Source organism: Antechinus flavipes, chromosome 1 (assembly GCF_016432865.1).
Source record: "Antechinus flavipes isolate AdamAnt ecotype Samford, QLD, Australia chromosome 1, AdamAnt_v2, whole genome shotgun sequence".
NCBI lineage: Eukaryota > Metazoa > Chordata > Mammalia > Dasyuromorphia > Dasyuridae > Antechinus > Antechinus flavipes.
Genome location: NC_067398.1, coordinates 330,934,992 through 330,953,078, shown reverse-complemented (window position 1 = coordinate 330,953,078; position 18,087 = coordinate 330,934,992). Strand labels below are relative to the sequence as shown.

The 18,087-nt window shown below is 33.9% G+C and overlaps 1 protein-coding gene across 4 annotated transcripts in view; it reads right to left on the bottom strand.

The window, feature by feature from the left end:
• PRKCB (protein kinase C beta) overlaps nt 1-18,087 on the bottom strand; it is a 650,080-nt gene that overhangs the window by 243,880 nt on the left and 388,113 nt on the right. For all 4 annotated transcript variants that reach the window (XM_051967368.1, XM_051967358.1, XM_051967376.1 and 1 more), the window contains exon 8: nt 16,749-16,845. In XM_051967368.1, coding sequence (XP_051823328.1) covers nt 16,749-16,845 — 97 coding nt within the window. The remainder of the gene's footprint in view (nt 1-16,748; nt 16,846-18,087) is intronic.

Below are 18,087 nucleotides of genomic sequence, written 5' to 3'. Positions count from 1 at the left end.
ATTTTCTCCAGTATCAGTCTCCTCATTTATAAAATGGGGATTATAAAAGCATCCACATTGCTGTGAAATTAAATGAGAAGATATATGTAAAGTGCTTTGAAACTTTAATGGGTTTGTAAATATTAATTATTTCTCCATGCTGCTGATGCCTTCCTACCTCTCTACCCCAAATTACCTTGTATTAATTTTGTATATATTCTGCATATACAAAAAAACATATATACACCTATATGTATCCATGTTTGCTCTGATCAAATATAAGCTCATTGTGTGCAAGAACTTTCATTTTTGCCTTTTTCTCTCCAACTATCATGCAGCATGTGTTCAATAAATAATTTTTTTGTTGTTGAGACAATTGGGGTTAACCTGCCCAAAGTCACACAGCCAGGAAGTGTTAAGTGTCTGAAGTCAGATTTGAACTCAGATCCTCCTGACTTCAGGGCTGGTGCTCTATCCATTGTACCACCTAACTGCCCCAATCAATAATTAATTTTAATCTTCCATGATCATAGTATTTCATGACTCATAGCCACAGAGGATTACAAGGAAGAACATTGAAAGGAAGGTTAGAAAGGGTACACATGGAGGTCTCATGATCTCCAAATTGAGGCAAAATGAGGCAAAATTTGGTGGGACCTTAGCTATTTTGTTATGGCAATTACAATAAAGTTCTCTGTAGCTTCTTCCCTGGAGGTGACACTAGATTCTCCAAGCTTGTACCAGCAGAACACCAGCCCTGGCAGATTCTACTAAGATTTGGAGAACAGGATCCATGATGGAACATCTCCATCACATGGGAGGTCCAGCCTAGCAAAACATGGAAGCTCATCAACAAAGGATCAGCCACCAAGTGATGATAGTTTGGGTTTTTTTTAATGGCTGAAGCAGGCCAGGAATAAGTAGTAAAATTTTATTACTAAGCACTTTATTTTAAAAAATGCTGGGTAAAGGGGAAAAACATCACTGTATTTTGCAAGTATTAATAACTCTAGTGCTGCATAAGCAGGTGATTTTAGGAAGATCATGGTTTCATTTGTTTTAAACTACAAAAGCCAGAAAGGATCTTATATAAGCACCTGAGGTCAGCATGGAGGGCACCATTCTCTGTGGGGATGCAGGGCACTTCCAATGACTCCACTATTTCTAGGACTCCAGGATATTTCCCTGCTGACAGGCAGCAAAAAAATCCGTGGCTTTTTTAGTACATGGTATACCACCCGCTAGAGCACTCAGTGATCACTCCAGGGCTTTTCATAAGATTTCATAATTTATTATATCAAAAAGAATAATAAATAATAAATATAAAAATAAATAATAAAATAATAGACCCTCGGTAGCCAGCTTTCAGGTAAAGAGTCTCATAGTACTTTAATCAGGCTGCTGATCAGATCACAGACATAGTTCTGCCATCAAACCAATTGTATAAACCAAAGCATAATTTTTGGCCAAACCTTAAAGAACTCAAGAGTCATCTCCATGTCACCATAAAGTATCAGAAGGAAAAAAAAAATATATATATATATACATATATATATATATATATATATGTCACACAGCTAGGAAATATTAAATTTCTGAGGCCAGATTTGAACTCAGGTCTTTCTGACTTTAGGGCTGGTGCTTTATCCATGTGCCATCTAGTTGCCCCAGAAGAATATTTTAGAAGAGGTACTGGTATCCAAAAAGAATTTTTAAAAGACTAGGCTCTATACAATTTGGTTAAATCTACCTATTTGCCAAAGGCCAGGATCTGACAGAAAAAAAATATTATGCTCACAGATGTGTCTAAGAAGACTCACTCTGAAGTCAATTTACCTTGTCAAAATCTTTGCTAAGATTTTGTAGTTATGAAGAGTCAACACAACTGAATTAACTGAACAAAGAAGAAGGGGAGGAAGAAGATAATGCAGACTGTAGAATATGTTGGCAGATCCTTCAACTCATTCTAAGAACAGCTATGATTTTAGTATTCCTACCCAAATTTGGTTAAGTGACCTGGACAGGTCCTGTGCACCTCTGAAAAGCCCTAAGTTGCAGTGAAGGTGCCAGATGGCTTAGGTAGGGAGGAGAACTTTCCTACTGCAATGCAATCACAGGTCCAATCCTTATTCCTATGGAAAGAAGTTAATTAGACAGCTTGTTATTGATCAAAAAGACAACTGCAAAAGAACTGTGAATAAGGGACTTCATAATTGGCAGAGAAATGAGAATGTCTGCTCTGCCAGATAACTGGGCTGGAGCAGAAAAGAAATTATAGCAAAGAAGTATGAACATATCCCTGTTATGGGAAAGCAAGTAAAATCTGTGTTTTACAGTTTAGAGGAGAATATAAAATTGAAGAGCAAAGATGGGATTGGTTGGGTCAAAAAGAACTCACTTTATCCCTGAGTTTGGTGTAAATGGGACCAAATCTTTCTCTTCCCAACTTCTAGAGGAGGCAGCTAAGTAGTGCAGGAGAGAGAGCTGGAAGATCTGTGTTCAAATCAAATTCCAGGGGCTTACTAACTATGTGACCCTAGGTAATTAATTTAATCTCAGCCTTCATTTCCTTACCTGAAAAATAAAGATAATAGTAGAACCTATCTCTGAGGATTGTTGTGAGGATCAAAGATTAAATATTTGTAAAAATGCTTTTCACAGTGCCTGCCACATAGCAGATATTTAAAAAGTTTATTTCTTCCTTCTTTTCATTTTCTTTTCTTCCCTCCCTTCCTTCCTTCCCTTTGTCTCTGCCTATTTCTCATATCTTTTCCTCTTTCTGAGACTAGAAGGTTTAATGTCTGTCTAAACTTCAGCTTTACTATATCAATAAAGATTCAATGGGACCCTGGGAAATATATCTTTATTGCCTGCTCATATCTTTCCCTACTTTTCCAGCTCATCACAGTCACCATTTCATCCCTACCTTCCTATTTCTGTGAGTACATCTCCCTTCCATACAATAGCCCTGTCCATATTCCCTAGGTTTGTGTACCTTCTCGGCTTGACTGGCGTGTGAATTACTGTAAGAAGTTGTGAAAGCTCCATTTTGCCACCTGATTAAATTAATTCTCATTTTTGATTAGCAATAATTTGCATATCTTTCCTATGAGCTAAAATTTCCCAACAGTGAAGAATCTATATAGAAATGAAAAAAAGGACAGATTGGGTATTTAGAGATCTAGTTCCCTCTACCACTCACTAGGTGAATTTGGTTAAATGATTTACCTCTTTCTGAGCTTCAGTGTCCTTCTTTGTAAAATAAAAGAGATTTACAAGCTCATAGATTTAGAGCTGAATGAGATCTTAAGGTGTCATTAAGTCTAATCCCTTCATTTTACGGATTCAGAAAATGAGGTCCGGATAGTTTATGAAACTTGAATAGGATCACATAGCGAGTAAGTGCCTAAGGCAGTTTAAAAGCACGTCTTTCCAGCCCCAAGTTTTGTGCTCCATCTATCCTATACCAAAGGTTCCTACCTGGAGTAAAAGAAACTTGTCAATGAATAAAAGAACATTTGGTAAAAAAACAAAAAACAAAAAACAAAACAAAACATACAAAAAACCCTATTTTCTTTTGAAATTAATTAACACGCACATAATATGTCCATACTAGAATTTATTTTCTCTCATAGTAAATAGAGAGGTTGGGAATATTTACTAAAAGCTAAATGATATTATGGGGGCAAAAAAGGTTGAGAATCCCTGCTAGGACAGTTAGATGGTACATTGAATGGAGCACTGGGCTTGGTGTCAGGAAGAGCTGAGTTCAAATTCAATCTCAGAAAATTCTTAGCTGGGTGACCTTGAGCAAGCCACTTACTCTGCCACTGGAGAAGGAAATGACAAACCTCCCCAGTGTCTTTACCAAGAAAATCCCACGAACCAAAGTCTACGGGGTAACAAAGAGTCAGACATAATTGAAATAACTGAATATCAACAACAGCAACTGTTCTTCTAGTCCTAACTCCATGAATTGATGGATCAATATTTACATTTTTCATTCTGTTTTTTAAAAAGTACTTGGGTGAGTTGTTGGATATGATCTACCAAGTATTGTATCCTAAATACAAAGCATGAGAATCCTAAATTCTTGACTCTTGAAACATGTGCCAGAGAAGCATGTAGCCTCAAAAAACTTCAACCCCCCCCTCCAAAAACCATAACTTTGTGATGGCAAGAAGAGCAGGATGTATGGATATCATCTTATTCTGTGGACCAAGTAACTAAGCCTTAGAGAGATCATGCAAATTCATAAATGTCAGAAGCAGGTCTCAGATCCAAGTTCCAGGATTGTGATCATAGATTTAGAGCTTACAAATACCTTAAAAGGTCATAAAGAATACAAACTCCTCATTTTGTAAGCAATGAAGTTAAGGTCCTGAAAATGTGATTTCTTCCTCCAAATCCAGCGGTCATCGTTCTATTACATGATGTCACTCCTCTGCTGTTCACATGACATTCCAGACAAGGACTATAGTCTCCAGTCAGGCTTCCATTTGATGGAAGGCCTTTGGGAGGAGTCTGCCATTGCAATTATCTTACTCAAGCTTCTCTCCCCCCTCCCAGTTTTGGAATCACAGCTTTGTGCTCTTCACAGCTAAGTGCTGCAATCAATCCCGAAAGCCCCAACTGAGTGTGAATAAATCAGGCAGGAATTCCTCAGCTGGCAACCCTACTTTCTATTCTCTAGTCTTTAAGCCTTAAAGCCTCCATGATGGCAATTCACCTCCCTAGTTTTCAAGGCATTTTTCATCTCATATATAACCTTGAAGATCTGCTCCCAGATCCTTTGGGAGTATCACAAAACATTTTTGGTTCTTATTTCTCTGAAGGCTGATATTGTTGCTCTTGACAGAGTCTTCCCTTCGCCCATGTTAGAGAATTCTGTCTCCCTCCTTCTCTGTTTGTGTGTATATATGTGTGTGTGTGTGTGTATACATATATATATACACAATCTACATTGAATAAAATATTATATCACAACATAATATGCATGTATTCTGTATTTTTACTCTTGGAATTTAGATTAGTATTCAATCATTCAATAAGCATTTATTAAGCACCTACTATGTGACTTTCACTTATGTTTTTGTATCCCCAGCACTTAAGCTCAATGCCTGGTACATAGTAGGTGTTTAATCGATGTATCTTGATGGATTGATTGCCAAGCACTAGAGTAGGTGCCTGGGATAAAAAGACAAAAGTAAAGCACTCCCTATCTGACCTCAAGAACTTAAATTTGAGTCAGAGGTGTATATAGGGTTACAGATTTATACAAAGGTGATGGCAGGTAATTTGATGGGGAAAAAAAAAACCTTTGTAGCTGGAGAATCAGACAACATCTCATGTAGAAGACAGTTTTTGAGCTGAGCCAAAATTTACAAAGATCACAAGATTTGGAATTCAGAAATCAAATCCTGGTTTTGCCACTTACAAACTATTATTTTTCTTTGCTGAGCTTTGGATTAAATGGTGTCTAAAGCCCTTTCCAGTTCTGACATTCTGTATTCTAAGTTCCTAAAATGAGTCTTGCTGATTCCAGGCCCTATATTCTACCCAATGATTCACCTAGCTGCCCTGTAAAGATATTCCCAGGCTTATATTACAGTCTTTGTAGCACAATCCATTGATAAATACCTTATTTATGCAGAACCCCATGTGTAGGAAAAATGCACACATTTCCAAAGCCTCCTAAAGCAAAGTCAACACTTCAGGACATTGGTTATTAAGGTGAAGCTATTAGCTGAGAACCTACAAATCAAATCACAATGTACTTTGCCCTCTTCTAACCAACCTTAAACAGATGAGATCCTCTGTAAGCACCTAAATAAACCCAGGGCAAAGAGCACAGTTTCTTAATGCTGAATTTCTTTAAAAGATTTCCTTTCAAGCCTTGTCTGCAATCCAATTATACCAGACACTGAACTGATTACATTAATTTAGTTCTAAACACTGTCTAAAACATAAGAACAAATCCCATTGTGTGAGGGTATCAAATAGCATTTCCATTGTTCTGAAATCAACAACATTCTAGGTTAGGCTAAAGACAAGCTTTTTTTCCTTCAATTAAAACATAGCTTTGGAAGCATAGGGTATTAGATACTAATTCCCCCTTTTGGTCTGGCTATCCTTGGGCCATTTTGAAAAACATTCATTTTAAAAGCATATCACAGAATCACTGAGCTGGAAGAGAATTTAGTACAGAATGTTAAAACTGAGAGGGGGCTTAGAACACAGAAAACAGTATCATACAGAGATGAAAAGGGCCTAAAGAACATTAAATTTTCAGCTTCCTTTTGTGTATTGTTTTCACCCATCAGATTGGTAAACTCCTTGAAAGCAGGGACTATTTTTCTTTATCTTATTTATATTGTTTAGTACAACATCTGGTACCTTGTAGGTACTTAATAAATGTTTATTGAATTGAATAAATCTTGAAACACAGAACATCAGAGCTAGAAGAAATATTAAAAAGTAGACCATTGATCGCTAATAACAGCCCCTTCCAAACTTTAATAGATTATTTCATGAATTGCTATGCTTAAACATTTTATCACTAATATTCTCCCTTCTAGGATGAACCTCCCTATACTTAGCCACACTGCTGTTCACACATTCTCATACCTGTACATACACTTTTTCCAGCTTAGTAGAGCCTACCTCCTGAACATACCACACTTACTCCCATCCTTGTGATCTTGTTCACATTACATCTTCACCAAATTTCCCTCCACCTACTCTCTACCTACTTAATCCCACTCAGCTTTCAAAGCTCTGTTCACACTTAGCAATAAAGAATATTTCAGAGGGACACTTTCAAGTAAGGATTTACTTAGATTCAACATATGTTAACAGTGTGACATGTCAACCACTAATAGGATCTTGGATTAAATTAATAGAAACAGTATGTCCAGAATGAGAGTGGGGACAATCGCAGAGTATACTCTGTTCTGGTGAGAGCAAATTTGGCATACTGTATTCTGTCATGTTTCAGAAAGGATATTGGGAAGATGGAATCCATCCAAAAGAGAGCAATAAGAATGGGGAAAGGATGCTAAGCATTTAATCAATGTTCTATCTATCCACAACCAACTGAAAAAAAAAACACAAAATATTTAGTCTGGGAAAAATAAACACTTGGATAGGAGGTGATGTAATCATTTTCTCCAAGAATATGAAAGGCTTGCTTTCTTTGGAAGAGGAATTAAACTTGTCTTGAAAGGTCTCCTGTTGTATTTGGCCATGTCCAGTCATCCTGATCAATATCTGGACACTGGATCCAGAGGGCTCTGGAGGGGAAAGTGAGGCAGGTGACTTTGCACAGCCTCCCTCACTTAAATCCAATTCACTTGCATTCACTTGCATGTTACAGCATCACCTCCCTGATGTCATGGTCATGTTCAAGAATGAAGAACAAAGTAGCTTTTTGTTCCCAAAAGCAAGAAGTAGTAGTGGATAGAATTATAATTACTGATATTTATACAGCACTCAAATTTTACAAAGGATCTCCATGCACATTGAAGTGTTTAGGGAAGATTTTGACAACATATAATGAAGGAAATTGTCTTAATAATTTGCTTCAGAAAAGTTGAATGAACTGGAAGGTACAGAGTATACCATCACAAGAAGTATTCATGTAGAAGAGATGGATGACTATTTCTCAGGGATTTTTTCTAAAGATTTCTGCTCAGTTAGGAGTTAGACTAAGTGATTAATTCTGAGATTTTAAGCTCTACTTCCTCTAGAAAGTCTTCTGTAGTACTCTGTCTCTATATTGTTCTAAGGCATCTTTAAATTCTCTGAATCACTGAATTCCAGGTTTTGGTAAACCACACAATTTGGCTGTTTCCAAATGAAATACTTACTACATTTTGATAGGAAAGCCTCTGAAATATTTCTGGTTAATTTTCTTTTCTACTCAGGGAACTGGATCACTGTCTAATTTGTTGCTTTAAAGGCCCTCTTGCTTCCCTCCATGTCTTTCCCTTTTTTCATTCAGGCTTCATAAAACAAGCCCTCATACAAATGGTCTTTCTTGATGACTGTAAAGATTTTTCTATTCATCCTTCTTAAAAATCTCTTCCTAATTCTTACTCATAGCTGAGTTGGGAGTTCCATTCATCTCTTTCCAGCCCAAGACCTCAGGTAGTGTTTTTACCACACCACAATGAGTCTTTTTGGTTTTGGGAAAAAAACAGTTGGGTCTCTGCTGTTTTTATAACCCCTCTCCCTCAAGCCCACAGATAGAGGACTGTCTCTTTGCTGGTGGAGATGAATGCCCTGCTCCTGCATGGAAAATGGGGCATTTATTACTAGAGCAAGAGAGCTCTAGCCTTCACCATTTCCTTTTGTGATTCTCCAAGGAAGGATTCCCCTTGAATTCCCCTTTGGGACTCTTCAGGGCCTCTCTCCTTTTGGAACTCCAGAAGCTTAAGTTTTCAAGCATCAAGTAATGTCTTCAGGTCTTAAGAAGTATCTTCAAGTATTGAGTAGTATCTTCAAACTTAAGTAGCATCAACTGGCTTCAGGTAGTTCTGGTTTCCAAATTTGAGATGAAAGAAGAATCCCACTTCAGGTTGCTGAAGGAAAAGATTCTGGAAAGACATGAGTGGAGTTGGAAGTCTTCATCACATCTCTATCCTTAACTTGCTACCTAGAGACTAGGGAGTCCCTTGGGTGAGATCCAGGATTCTCTCTTGGCTGAGTTAGTTAACTTTGGTTCCAATGGGACAGCAACTTCATTCTGTTTTGCCTGGTATATATTTCCTGTGTATACCTGTTTGGTTTATAATTTGGAAAAATGAGTTTCTCTGCTATTTGTTATGTGTGCTCACTATGATATTAATTTTTTCAACTATTTTTAATAAAAGGGGATTTCTTTCCTAAATAACTTATATTTTGAGGTTTATTAATATCAGGTAGGAAAGGGGCCAAGCTATGGATATAGATCTTATGGTCTCCTTCCCCCAAAGCAATCAGTTATATGGAAATTGATCATATCTTCTAGATGAACAATTATCTAAGGAAGAAAGTAGCTCTACATCTAGCTTGGTAACCCTTTCTCTCAGGATTTGAGTGGCCTCTGGCCCCAATTTCCTGATTCCCCTGCAGATAAGAATAAAAGTCTCTGGATGGAGGTGAGGGATGGAGAGGAGAGGTTAGATACCTATTCTGCCTCCCTTACAGCCACACTTAGACAATTATCCTTCTTACACCTTTATATCTTACTTCATTCCATATCTCCTTCATTTCTTTCATTCCTTGCTCAGTGTCAACCATGTATATTACCCAAAATCTTAAAGAAATCTCCACTTAGCAATGGAAATACTGATGGTAAAAGAGTAAAGTTGATATCCACTAGGGCAGACATACCCCAATAGCAAAAATACTTATTTTCATCATATTTCCAAACTGTACACTGCTAGGTACATAGGTGTTCAATAGGTTTTTATAGACAGCAATAGTGAAGATATTTGAAATATTAGTAAAACATTTGAAATATCCTATGGGCAAGTAGAAAGCTGGAATGGATGAATTTTGTGTCTAAAATAAAAATTTAAATATAATTTATTTTTATGTAATCCAAATTTCTCCTGTATTCTCTCCTCTTCTATCTCAGACCCATCCCTTATAAAAGAAGTTTAAAAAAAGAAGTTATTAAACATCTTATAAACAATTACTTTTTACAAAAAAAAAAAAGAAAAAAAAGGAAGAGAAAAGAATTTATCTACTTCTAGCTAGAAAAGATATATGATATGCTTCTCTTCTATTTTTTGATATACTTTTTAATATTAAAATGATGTGTACATTTTAAATGCATTGTAGAATATATATAGGATGCTGGTCTAGATTGAATTTCTGCCATACTGTTTCCCAGAAGATTTAATAAAAAAGGGACTTCTTTCCTAAATAATTTCTATTTTGAGATTTATTAAACATTAACTTATTGAGTTTCATTATTTCTGATTCTTTCTTATCTAGTCTGTTCCATTGATCTGTTTCTATTTTTCTGTTTTTCCCCATTTTTAAGCAACATCAACTAATTATTTATGATACATGATTTATAATATAGAATCTCTAATATGGAAATATCATTCTACATGCATTCCTATTTTTAATATTATTTTACTATATAATCTAAATCTTTTATTCCTCCAAATAATTTTTATTACTTTATCAAATTCAGCAGAGTAAAAGTTTGATAATTTTATTAGTATAGCATCAAGTCTATCACATTTTGATATTATTAACATTTTATTATTAACATTTTATTATACACACATTGATGCATTCTAGATGTGACCATTAATTATTGTTCAGTTACTTAAGTTGTTTTCCATTTCTTTAAGAAAGACTATGTAATTAAATCTATCCAAATATTGAGCGTGCTTTGGTAGAAAGAATTTCAAATATTTTCTGTATTTTGTAATTATTTTGAATAAGACATAACTTTTTATTGGGTTTTTTGTTCTATAAAAATTATATTGATTCATATAGATTTATGTTATAGCCTTGACCTTCAATGAAGCTAATGATAGTTTCAATTAGTTTCTTTACTTATTATACATATACATATACTTATTATACACATAGTTCTCTAAGAAAAGTATGCCATTAAATAAGGATAGACTGATGATTAAGTTGTCTAGCTTTATGCTTTGATATTTTTTCTTATTATTATTGCCAGTGTTTCTAGAAATACATAAAACAGTAGAGTGCAAAGTGATATCCTACTGTATTTACCGGAAATGTTCCCAATAGATCCACATTGTAGCTGATTTTTGCATTTTTTTAAAGAAAGATATTTTAATGATATTTTAAAATATTCCTCTATACTTAAAAATTGTAGGGATTTAACATAAATTACTTGCACTGTGTTAAAGGCAATTTCTATCTATTAAGAGTTTTTAATATGATTAATTATATGAGTTTTCTTAAGTTTAAATTATCATTGCTTTTCTAATATAAATTCAATTTGGTTAATTCCTTGGTTAAATTTCTATATTCTGTTTGGCAAAATTTTATTTAAAATTATTGTCACTAATGACATTGATCCATATTTCTCCTTTTTTGCTTTAGCCTTCATAGTTTATATGCTGTCTATATTTCATAAAAGACACACTTTTTTGCAAACATTTAGAATAATTTGGGAAGTATTAGTATTTAAAAACTGATATAATTCTTTTATAATTCCTTCAGGAACAGGAGGTCACAGATAATATTAAATAATGTTGATTTTAGAATAAAAATACAAATGTTATTGAGAGATTTTAGGTCTGTTTGTCCTAGGCAAATAGAGCTTGTTATAATTATGCCTCATAGTGAGAGGATTATAAATGGATAACATAGGTTTGTTGTTACTGGTTCGATAAAGGTTGTGATTTGTTTGATGTCATAGCCCCTACCTAAGAGACCATTTTATTTACTCTGATTCTATCTAACCTCATGCTAGGTTTAAATTACTAAACCATGAAGAAGGAGAGTATTTTAATATTCCAATTCCTCCTAAAGGAGAAGATGACTATGAAGAATTCCAACTGAAATTTGGTTTTATATTTCTACACAACTAGGTCTTTTTCATTTTTTAAAAATAGGATGATTTAAAATTATATTTGGTATTCTTAGTTTGGTATTAATTTTTTGGTTTATAATTACATACAGTACATTCTAATTGTTTTTTTTAATTTCTAAAGGGTTCATCATGATTTTTATCTTAATTTGTTATTTGAATTTTTTTCTTTTTTAATCAGGTTGCCTAAAGATCTGTTGTTGTTGTGGTTGTTCAGTTCCAATGACCTCATTTGGGTTTTTCTTGGCAAAGATACTAGAGTGATTTGCCATTTCTTTCTCCAGTTCATTTTACAAATGAGGAAAAGTGGGTTAAAGTGATTTGTCCAGAGATACACAGCTAATATCTGAAACCTCATTGAAGAGGAGTCTTAGTGACTCAAAGCCTAGTACTCTATCTACTATGCCATCTAATTGTTCCAAGTCTACTTTAATCCCTTTAAAGAATCATATTATAGTATTGGAGTTTTTCCTATTTCTATGTGTCTATTTTGATTCAATTCATCTAATTTTCAATATTTTCTATTCCTTTCCCTTTTGTGTTTATCTTGTGGTTATCTGTTGATTTTGTAATTTTTAAATATACATTTGGCTCATTATTCTTCCTCCTTTCTATGTTTAATGTTCTTTTTATGTAAAATTTTTCCTCTGGAAGTTACTTTATCTCCAAAATTTTGTTGTTGTTTCATCATATATATTGTCATTCAGTCAACAAATAAACATTTATTAAAGGCTTACTATTTGTCAATGTGATAAACACAGAGGATGGAAAGAAAACCAATAATAACCCATGTCTTCAAAGAATATTCATTCTAAATGGGGGAGTTAATAAATAAATAAGTAGGTACATGGAAGATATAGGTACAGTTAGGTGGAAGGTTCATTATATCCATCATTTCTATGATTTGCTCTTTGACCCTTCTCATTAAGATTTTATTTTTAAATCCCTATTTGATATGTATTCTTTGTGCTTCATGAAGTGATTATTATTGTTATTCTATTACAATCTTTAAAGAATAGGGTTGATTTTGCTGCCTTTTTACATTTAGTTGCAAAACCACTATGCTTTAATACACACTCAATTAGATTAAGATTTCCATGGGAAATGTGTAAAATTTTTAGTCTTTTAATTGAAAACACCCATATTTTGGCTCTAATTTCTTCAGAAATTTCTTTAAATACATATTTTCCTTTTTATCGTTATTTTTCAACTTATCCAACACCGAGAGAGGAATAATGAAGTATCCTACTATGTCTTCTTGTAATTCAGTTAAATTTTCCTTTACGAATTTAGATGTTATACTTTTGATACATATATGACTGATATTGATTTGCTCTGTATGCAACATAATGCAGTCTTTGTTTACTTCTATTTATATTGTGAAATTTAAGTTTTGCCTTGTATGATTGCTTGCCTGTAACACTTTCTCTTTTAAATATATGCATATTGAATTTTGTTCTAGCTTCTCCTTTTTATTCCATGTATGTCTCTGCTTTTTAAACGTATTTAAGCAACGGATTTTTAAGTTTTGTTCTCATAGCCAATCTGTTCCTCTTTTTTGTTTTATTGGATATTTTAATCCTTCTACATTTAGAGTGGTTGTAAAAGTTAGAACAATATTTTGTTCCATATGTGTTTTGAATAAAGTTTTTTTTTCTGAATTGACCATTTGTAGAATACCTTTGTTCTTTCAAAAAATAATTTGTCCCAACAATTAGTATCACTTCATTTGCTTTAAGCCAACCCTATTCCCACAGGCTCTGTTTCTCTCACCCTCAAATTCCTTATTATTGTTGATCAACTTTTTTCTTAGTAGGGGAGTTTTTCTTAACTCATTGACTATTTTTCCCCCTTCCTCTTACTTAATGACTTAATTCTTTGCTTCTTTTTTACCTTTTTTCTTCCTTTCAGTTAAGTTGTTAATTCAAAATCCTTGTTCATCTCTTCTCTTCCAAATTATTTTGTTAGTTTTCTTCTTTTTTTCAATACTTAAAAAAGGATTTCTATTCCTTCATCTCTTTGTTTAATCCAAACTTTTATTCTTTGAATTGTGGTCTTTTTCCTTATTTATTTCATCTGTAGTCTCCTTGTAATTCATGGAATTATAGTTACTAAAGCATGAAATTCAAGTTCCCTCTTTTAACCAATATTGCCTTATAATTTTTCCCCCTATCACTTTTTTTTCCTATTGTGCCTCATTCTCAAAAGTATCAATTTCTGGGGAAAACAATGAGTATAGATGCATTGTTCCTTTGTGGGGGTGGGAGGAAAAACGACAAGCATTCATACGGGTACTTTCCCACATATGATCTCATTTATCCTCACAACAAAACTGTGAAATAAGTATTATGATTACCCACATTTTATAGTTGAAAAACCTCAGATAAATGGAGGTTAAGTGACTTGCCCAGAGTCAAAAAGCCAATAATCAGGTCAGACTAGATTTGAACTCAATTCTTTCTGACTCTAGGCCCAACTCTCTAACCATTGCACCAGCACCTCATAATTCATTCATTCTAATTCTATCTTCTGACTTTTCCATGATGTTTTCTTTCCAGTTTTCCATGCAGTTTTCTCTCTGAGTTCATGCACTCACCCCTTTCTATATAGTGACTGGCCTGAAGACCTATGATTTCCTTGTTCAGAGCCAGGATATTATCTGTGGAAGTAAAATATTCTCTTAGAAGAAACTGTCACTCCATGCACCAAATCTCTGAAGGCTGCTCTTTCACTGTCAATGCTATTTCTTCAACTCCTATTTTCATCTTTGTTTCCTAGCATACTTTTAAGAAGAAATGTTTAATGGCATCTCCTTTTTAAAAAACCACACAATAGGTATTTTACTTCTTTTTAGATTGTTCTTTTATTAGTCTATAAAAGTGGAGTAACTTTTTCCATTGAGTTTTTGCTTTCCCTGACAGTGTAGTTATTTACCTTCTCTATATTTCCATTGTTTAAAATGTTTGCAAAGTCAAATAATCTGCTTGCCTTTTTTCATGCAGAAACGCTTCAAATCCTTTTATTGAGCATGTATTTTTTCATTAATAGAGATCACTTTTTCAGAGTATGTCAATATAGCTTATATCTTAAGATTCTTTGATTTTTTAAAATATATTATTTCATTAATTCTGAATTTTTGATGAATATACAATAATCCTGTGTTATTCAAATTTCCTATCCTTTATATTTGAAAATTGTTTTTCTGGTCCCTTATATAATTTATTATTTGTTATTGGAATTGTAAAATTTGTCTATTATGTGTTTCAGAATTTAAAGCATATGATTTGTTTTTTCTGGTAGCAATCTTTTATTCTTTTGAATGATACTTTATTTGCTATATTTTGAAGTTGTGGACAGTTTTCTTGTATTATTTCTTGGCACTATTATATTCAGTGTTTTGATTTGTCATGCTTTTCTAGGAGGTCTATGATTCCTACATAGTCTTCATGTATCAAAAACGGATCTGAAATCTGTTCATCTATCAGGTGTTCCTTTAGCATCATTACTTTTTATTTGCCTTCTTCCAGATGATTTTGTACATTATTGTGTTTGTATTCCAAATATTTTTTTTAATTTTTCATTTATTTAGAAATTTTGAGCTTATCATTATGCAATCAAGTTTTACAATTCTGCCTTTCCCCCCCTGCTGTTTAGGCCATAAATTCTGATATTTTTTTCCTTCTAATTTCTCTCAAGATTCCAATGTCTCAAATCATTCTGGAACATTCTAACTGTGGTTTCATGATATCTTGGGAATCTACAGGATTCTGTGCTTCATTAAATATTGGTTCAATTTCCTTTGTCTTGAAATATTTATTTAGAGATTTGTAATCTTTTGGATGGTTTGGCAATCACTTCTAATTTCATTATCTTCTCTGCTGATTTATCTGTTTGTGCTCCAGGGTTTTTAACTGAATTTTCTTCCTCTTAAAATCTCTGTGGCTTTTAGCCTTTTCCCCCTTATTATTCCCTTGCCAGTCCTTTTCTGATACCTCTGTCTATGATAATTGGTTTACTTCTATAGCCGAGTTTCAAGTTTGTCTCAGGCTTCTTCTTTGTTGTTTAATTCACTTTTCCCTGTCCTGGGTCCTTAACCTTCTGACTATCCTTCATTGATCCCAGATAGATTCAAGTCTCTTTCCCTTCAGGGAAAGTCTTACATATTAGACCCCTATCCCAGTTTATTCTTTTATTCTTTGGCTAGCTTGAGTAGGTGTCTGCTAAGATTTCAGGATAGCAGAATGGATATTCTAGGCAGAATTTCTGCTACCTTGGAGTTCTGTGAACCAGAAGGGTACTGTAGACAGAAGGAAAGTATGAAGCATCCCCTCTCCCCCATCACACACATATTCATTCTCCTCTTCTATTATTAGGCAGAATAGAGATCCATCGCTTGTTGCAACATGATGCTGGAGGAAAGGCAATGGCAACATATGGCACCAGAGGCTGCAGTGAGAGAAAAATCTCTGAAAAGGTCCCAAAGCATAAAATGATGGGTTATTTGAAAAACTCTTCTTTGACTTGGATTCAGGTATGAAAGAAGTGCTAAGCAAAAGAGTTTCGAAATAGCATTCTTCGTTGCTGATTCATAAGGCTATTTCTTTGGGTATTTTTACCTTCTTTTTTCTTTAAAAAGTTATAATTGTTGTAATTCTGATATATAATTCCTCATTTGTTTTTATTTGCAAGTTAGCCAGAATTGTAAAAATAGCTTTCTAGCTTCTTGATCACATGACCTGGCCCTGAATGAATGAACATTCAATGTATCTTTCAGTTCTTTCAAAATTCTAAATCTCAATTACTCACTTCTGAAGTTTAGTTTTTCTCTAAAATTTCACTGAGAAGGAAAATAATAGTTGATCCTTTTTCTAAACAAAGATGGCATTCCTTTCCAAACACAGATGTAAGGAGTACTTTAGAGTTATACCCTGTGATACCTCATAGAGCCTAAGCTAGAGTTGGTGTTCATTAACAGCCAACAGTTAGTTCCTCTACTATTTTCTATTACCTGTGGAGAAACAAGGCTGACACCCAGATGCTGATTCTGTTAGTCAATGGAGGAAATATTAACACAGCAATCACAATATAATTAGGGTATATTTTAGAGAAGTGGCAATAAAACTATACTATAAACAAGAAAATCATCACATATTGTAGATGCAACTCTCCAAATGACCAGAAGGAAAAAAAAACACACCTCAAATTTCTGCCTGAGCTCTTCATTGCCTTCTTCTCCTTCAGGAGGAACTGGAACATTAAAATACTCTCCTTCCTCTTGACTTAGTAACTTAAACCTAAAAAGAGAAGAGAAAGAAACAGAGTCAGAAAATGCCTCTCTATATATATTTAATATATATATATATATATCAGATTATTTGCTGTCTTGGGGAGGAGGGAAATGAAGGAAGGAAGGAGAAAAAATTTGGAACACAACATTTTATAAAAATGAATTTTGAAAATATTTTTACATATATTTGTATTTTTTCCCTCAATAGTATTTTATTTTTGAAAAAATAAAATACTATTGAGGAAAAAAATAAAATTTGGAAATGCCTCTCCATCATCAAGCCATTTATCAGGTGGTTTAAACAATATTTATATTTTTCTCCTAAAATCAACATGCAGTTAATATTATTTCTATAACATTTTCTTGGGTACTTCCTATCACTCTTTAAAAAATAGCTTTTAGCTCAAAGAAGAACTTAGCTCACATTGATAAAGCACTTTAATGTTTATGAAATTCTTTCCTCCAAACAATACTATTAGTAAAGCTGTTTTACAGATGAGAAATATGAGGTTCATTAAATTGAACTGAATGATCCAAAGTCAGGTAGCTAGTAATAACTCAGATTGATATGATACTTGACAGTTTGCAAAGAACTTTCTTCAGAAGCTTGTGAGATGTGTGTAACTATTATTGAGGAACTTGGTGAAATGGCTTGCTCTGGACCATTTAACAACTAATAACATCAGTATCCTGATTAGAAAGAGAGAGTTTAAGAGGTATGGGTAGTCAGCAATCTAGCAAAGAAGGTAGTACCCTAGCTGCTCCCATCAGAGCTGTAAAGAAATATTAGAATAACAAGAAAGAATTAAAGAATAATCATAGAATGCACACTGCAGTGAGCCATATAGCCATTTCAAATGCTTTTAGAGAATGACTGACTGACTCAGGTGAACCTCTGAAGCACAGGAAAGTCATGGGTGCATTTTCAGAGTTCTTGAAAGACTTTGATAAAGATGCATGGTCTCCCTATTATCCTAACCACTGAGAAAGTGACTGGAGGGAATGATGTATGTAATTATCTTTTTCCTTTGCCTAGGAATCTTAGACACTGTGGCTGTGTCTGGTTCTTCCTTGGTGGCTAAGGGTCAGCCTTCAGCTAGCTAAATTTGTAATAATAAGTCCTACTTTAGTCAGACTGATTGCATCTTTGATACAGCACCCATCTCATCAATCTCAGGGATGACACAAAAGGCACCATGGATCTAACTTCTTTTCTTCTTCTTTCTATGTTATTGATGGTTCACAGGTG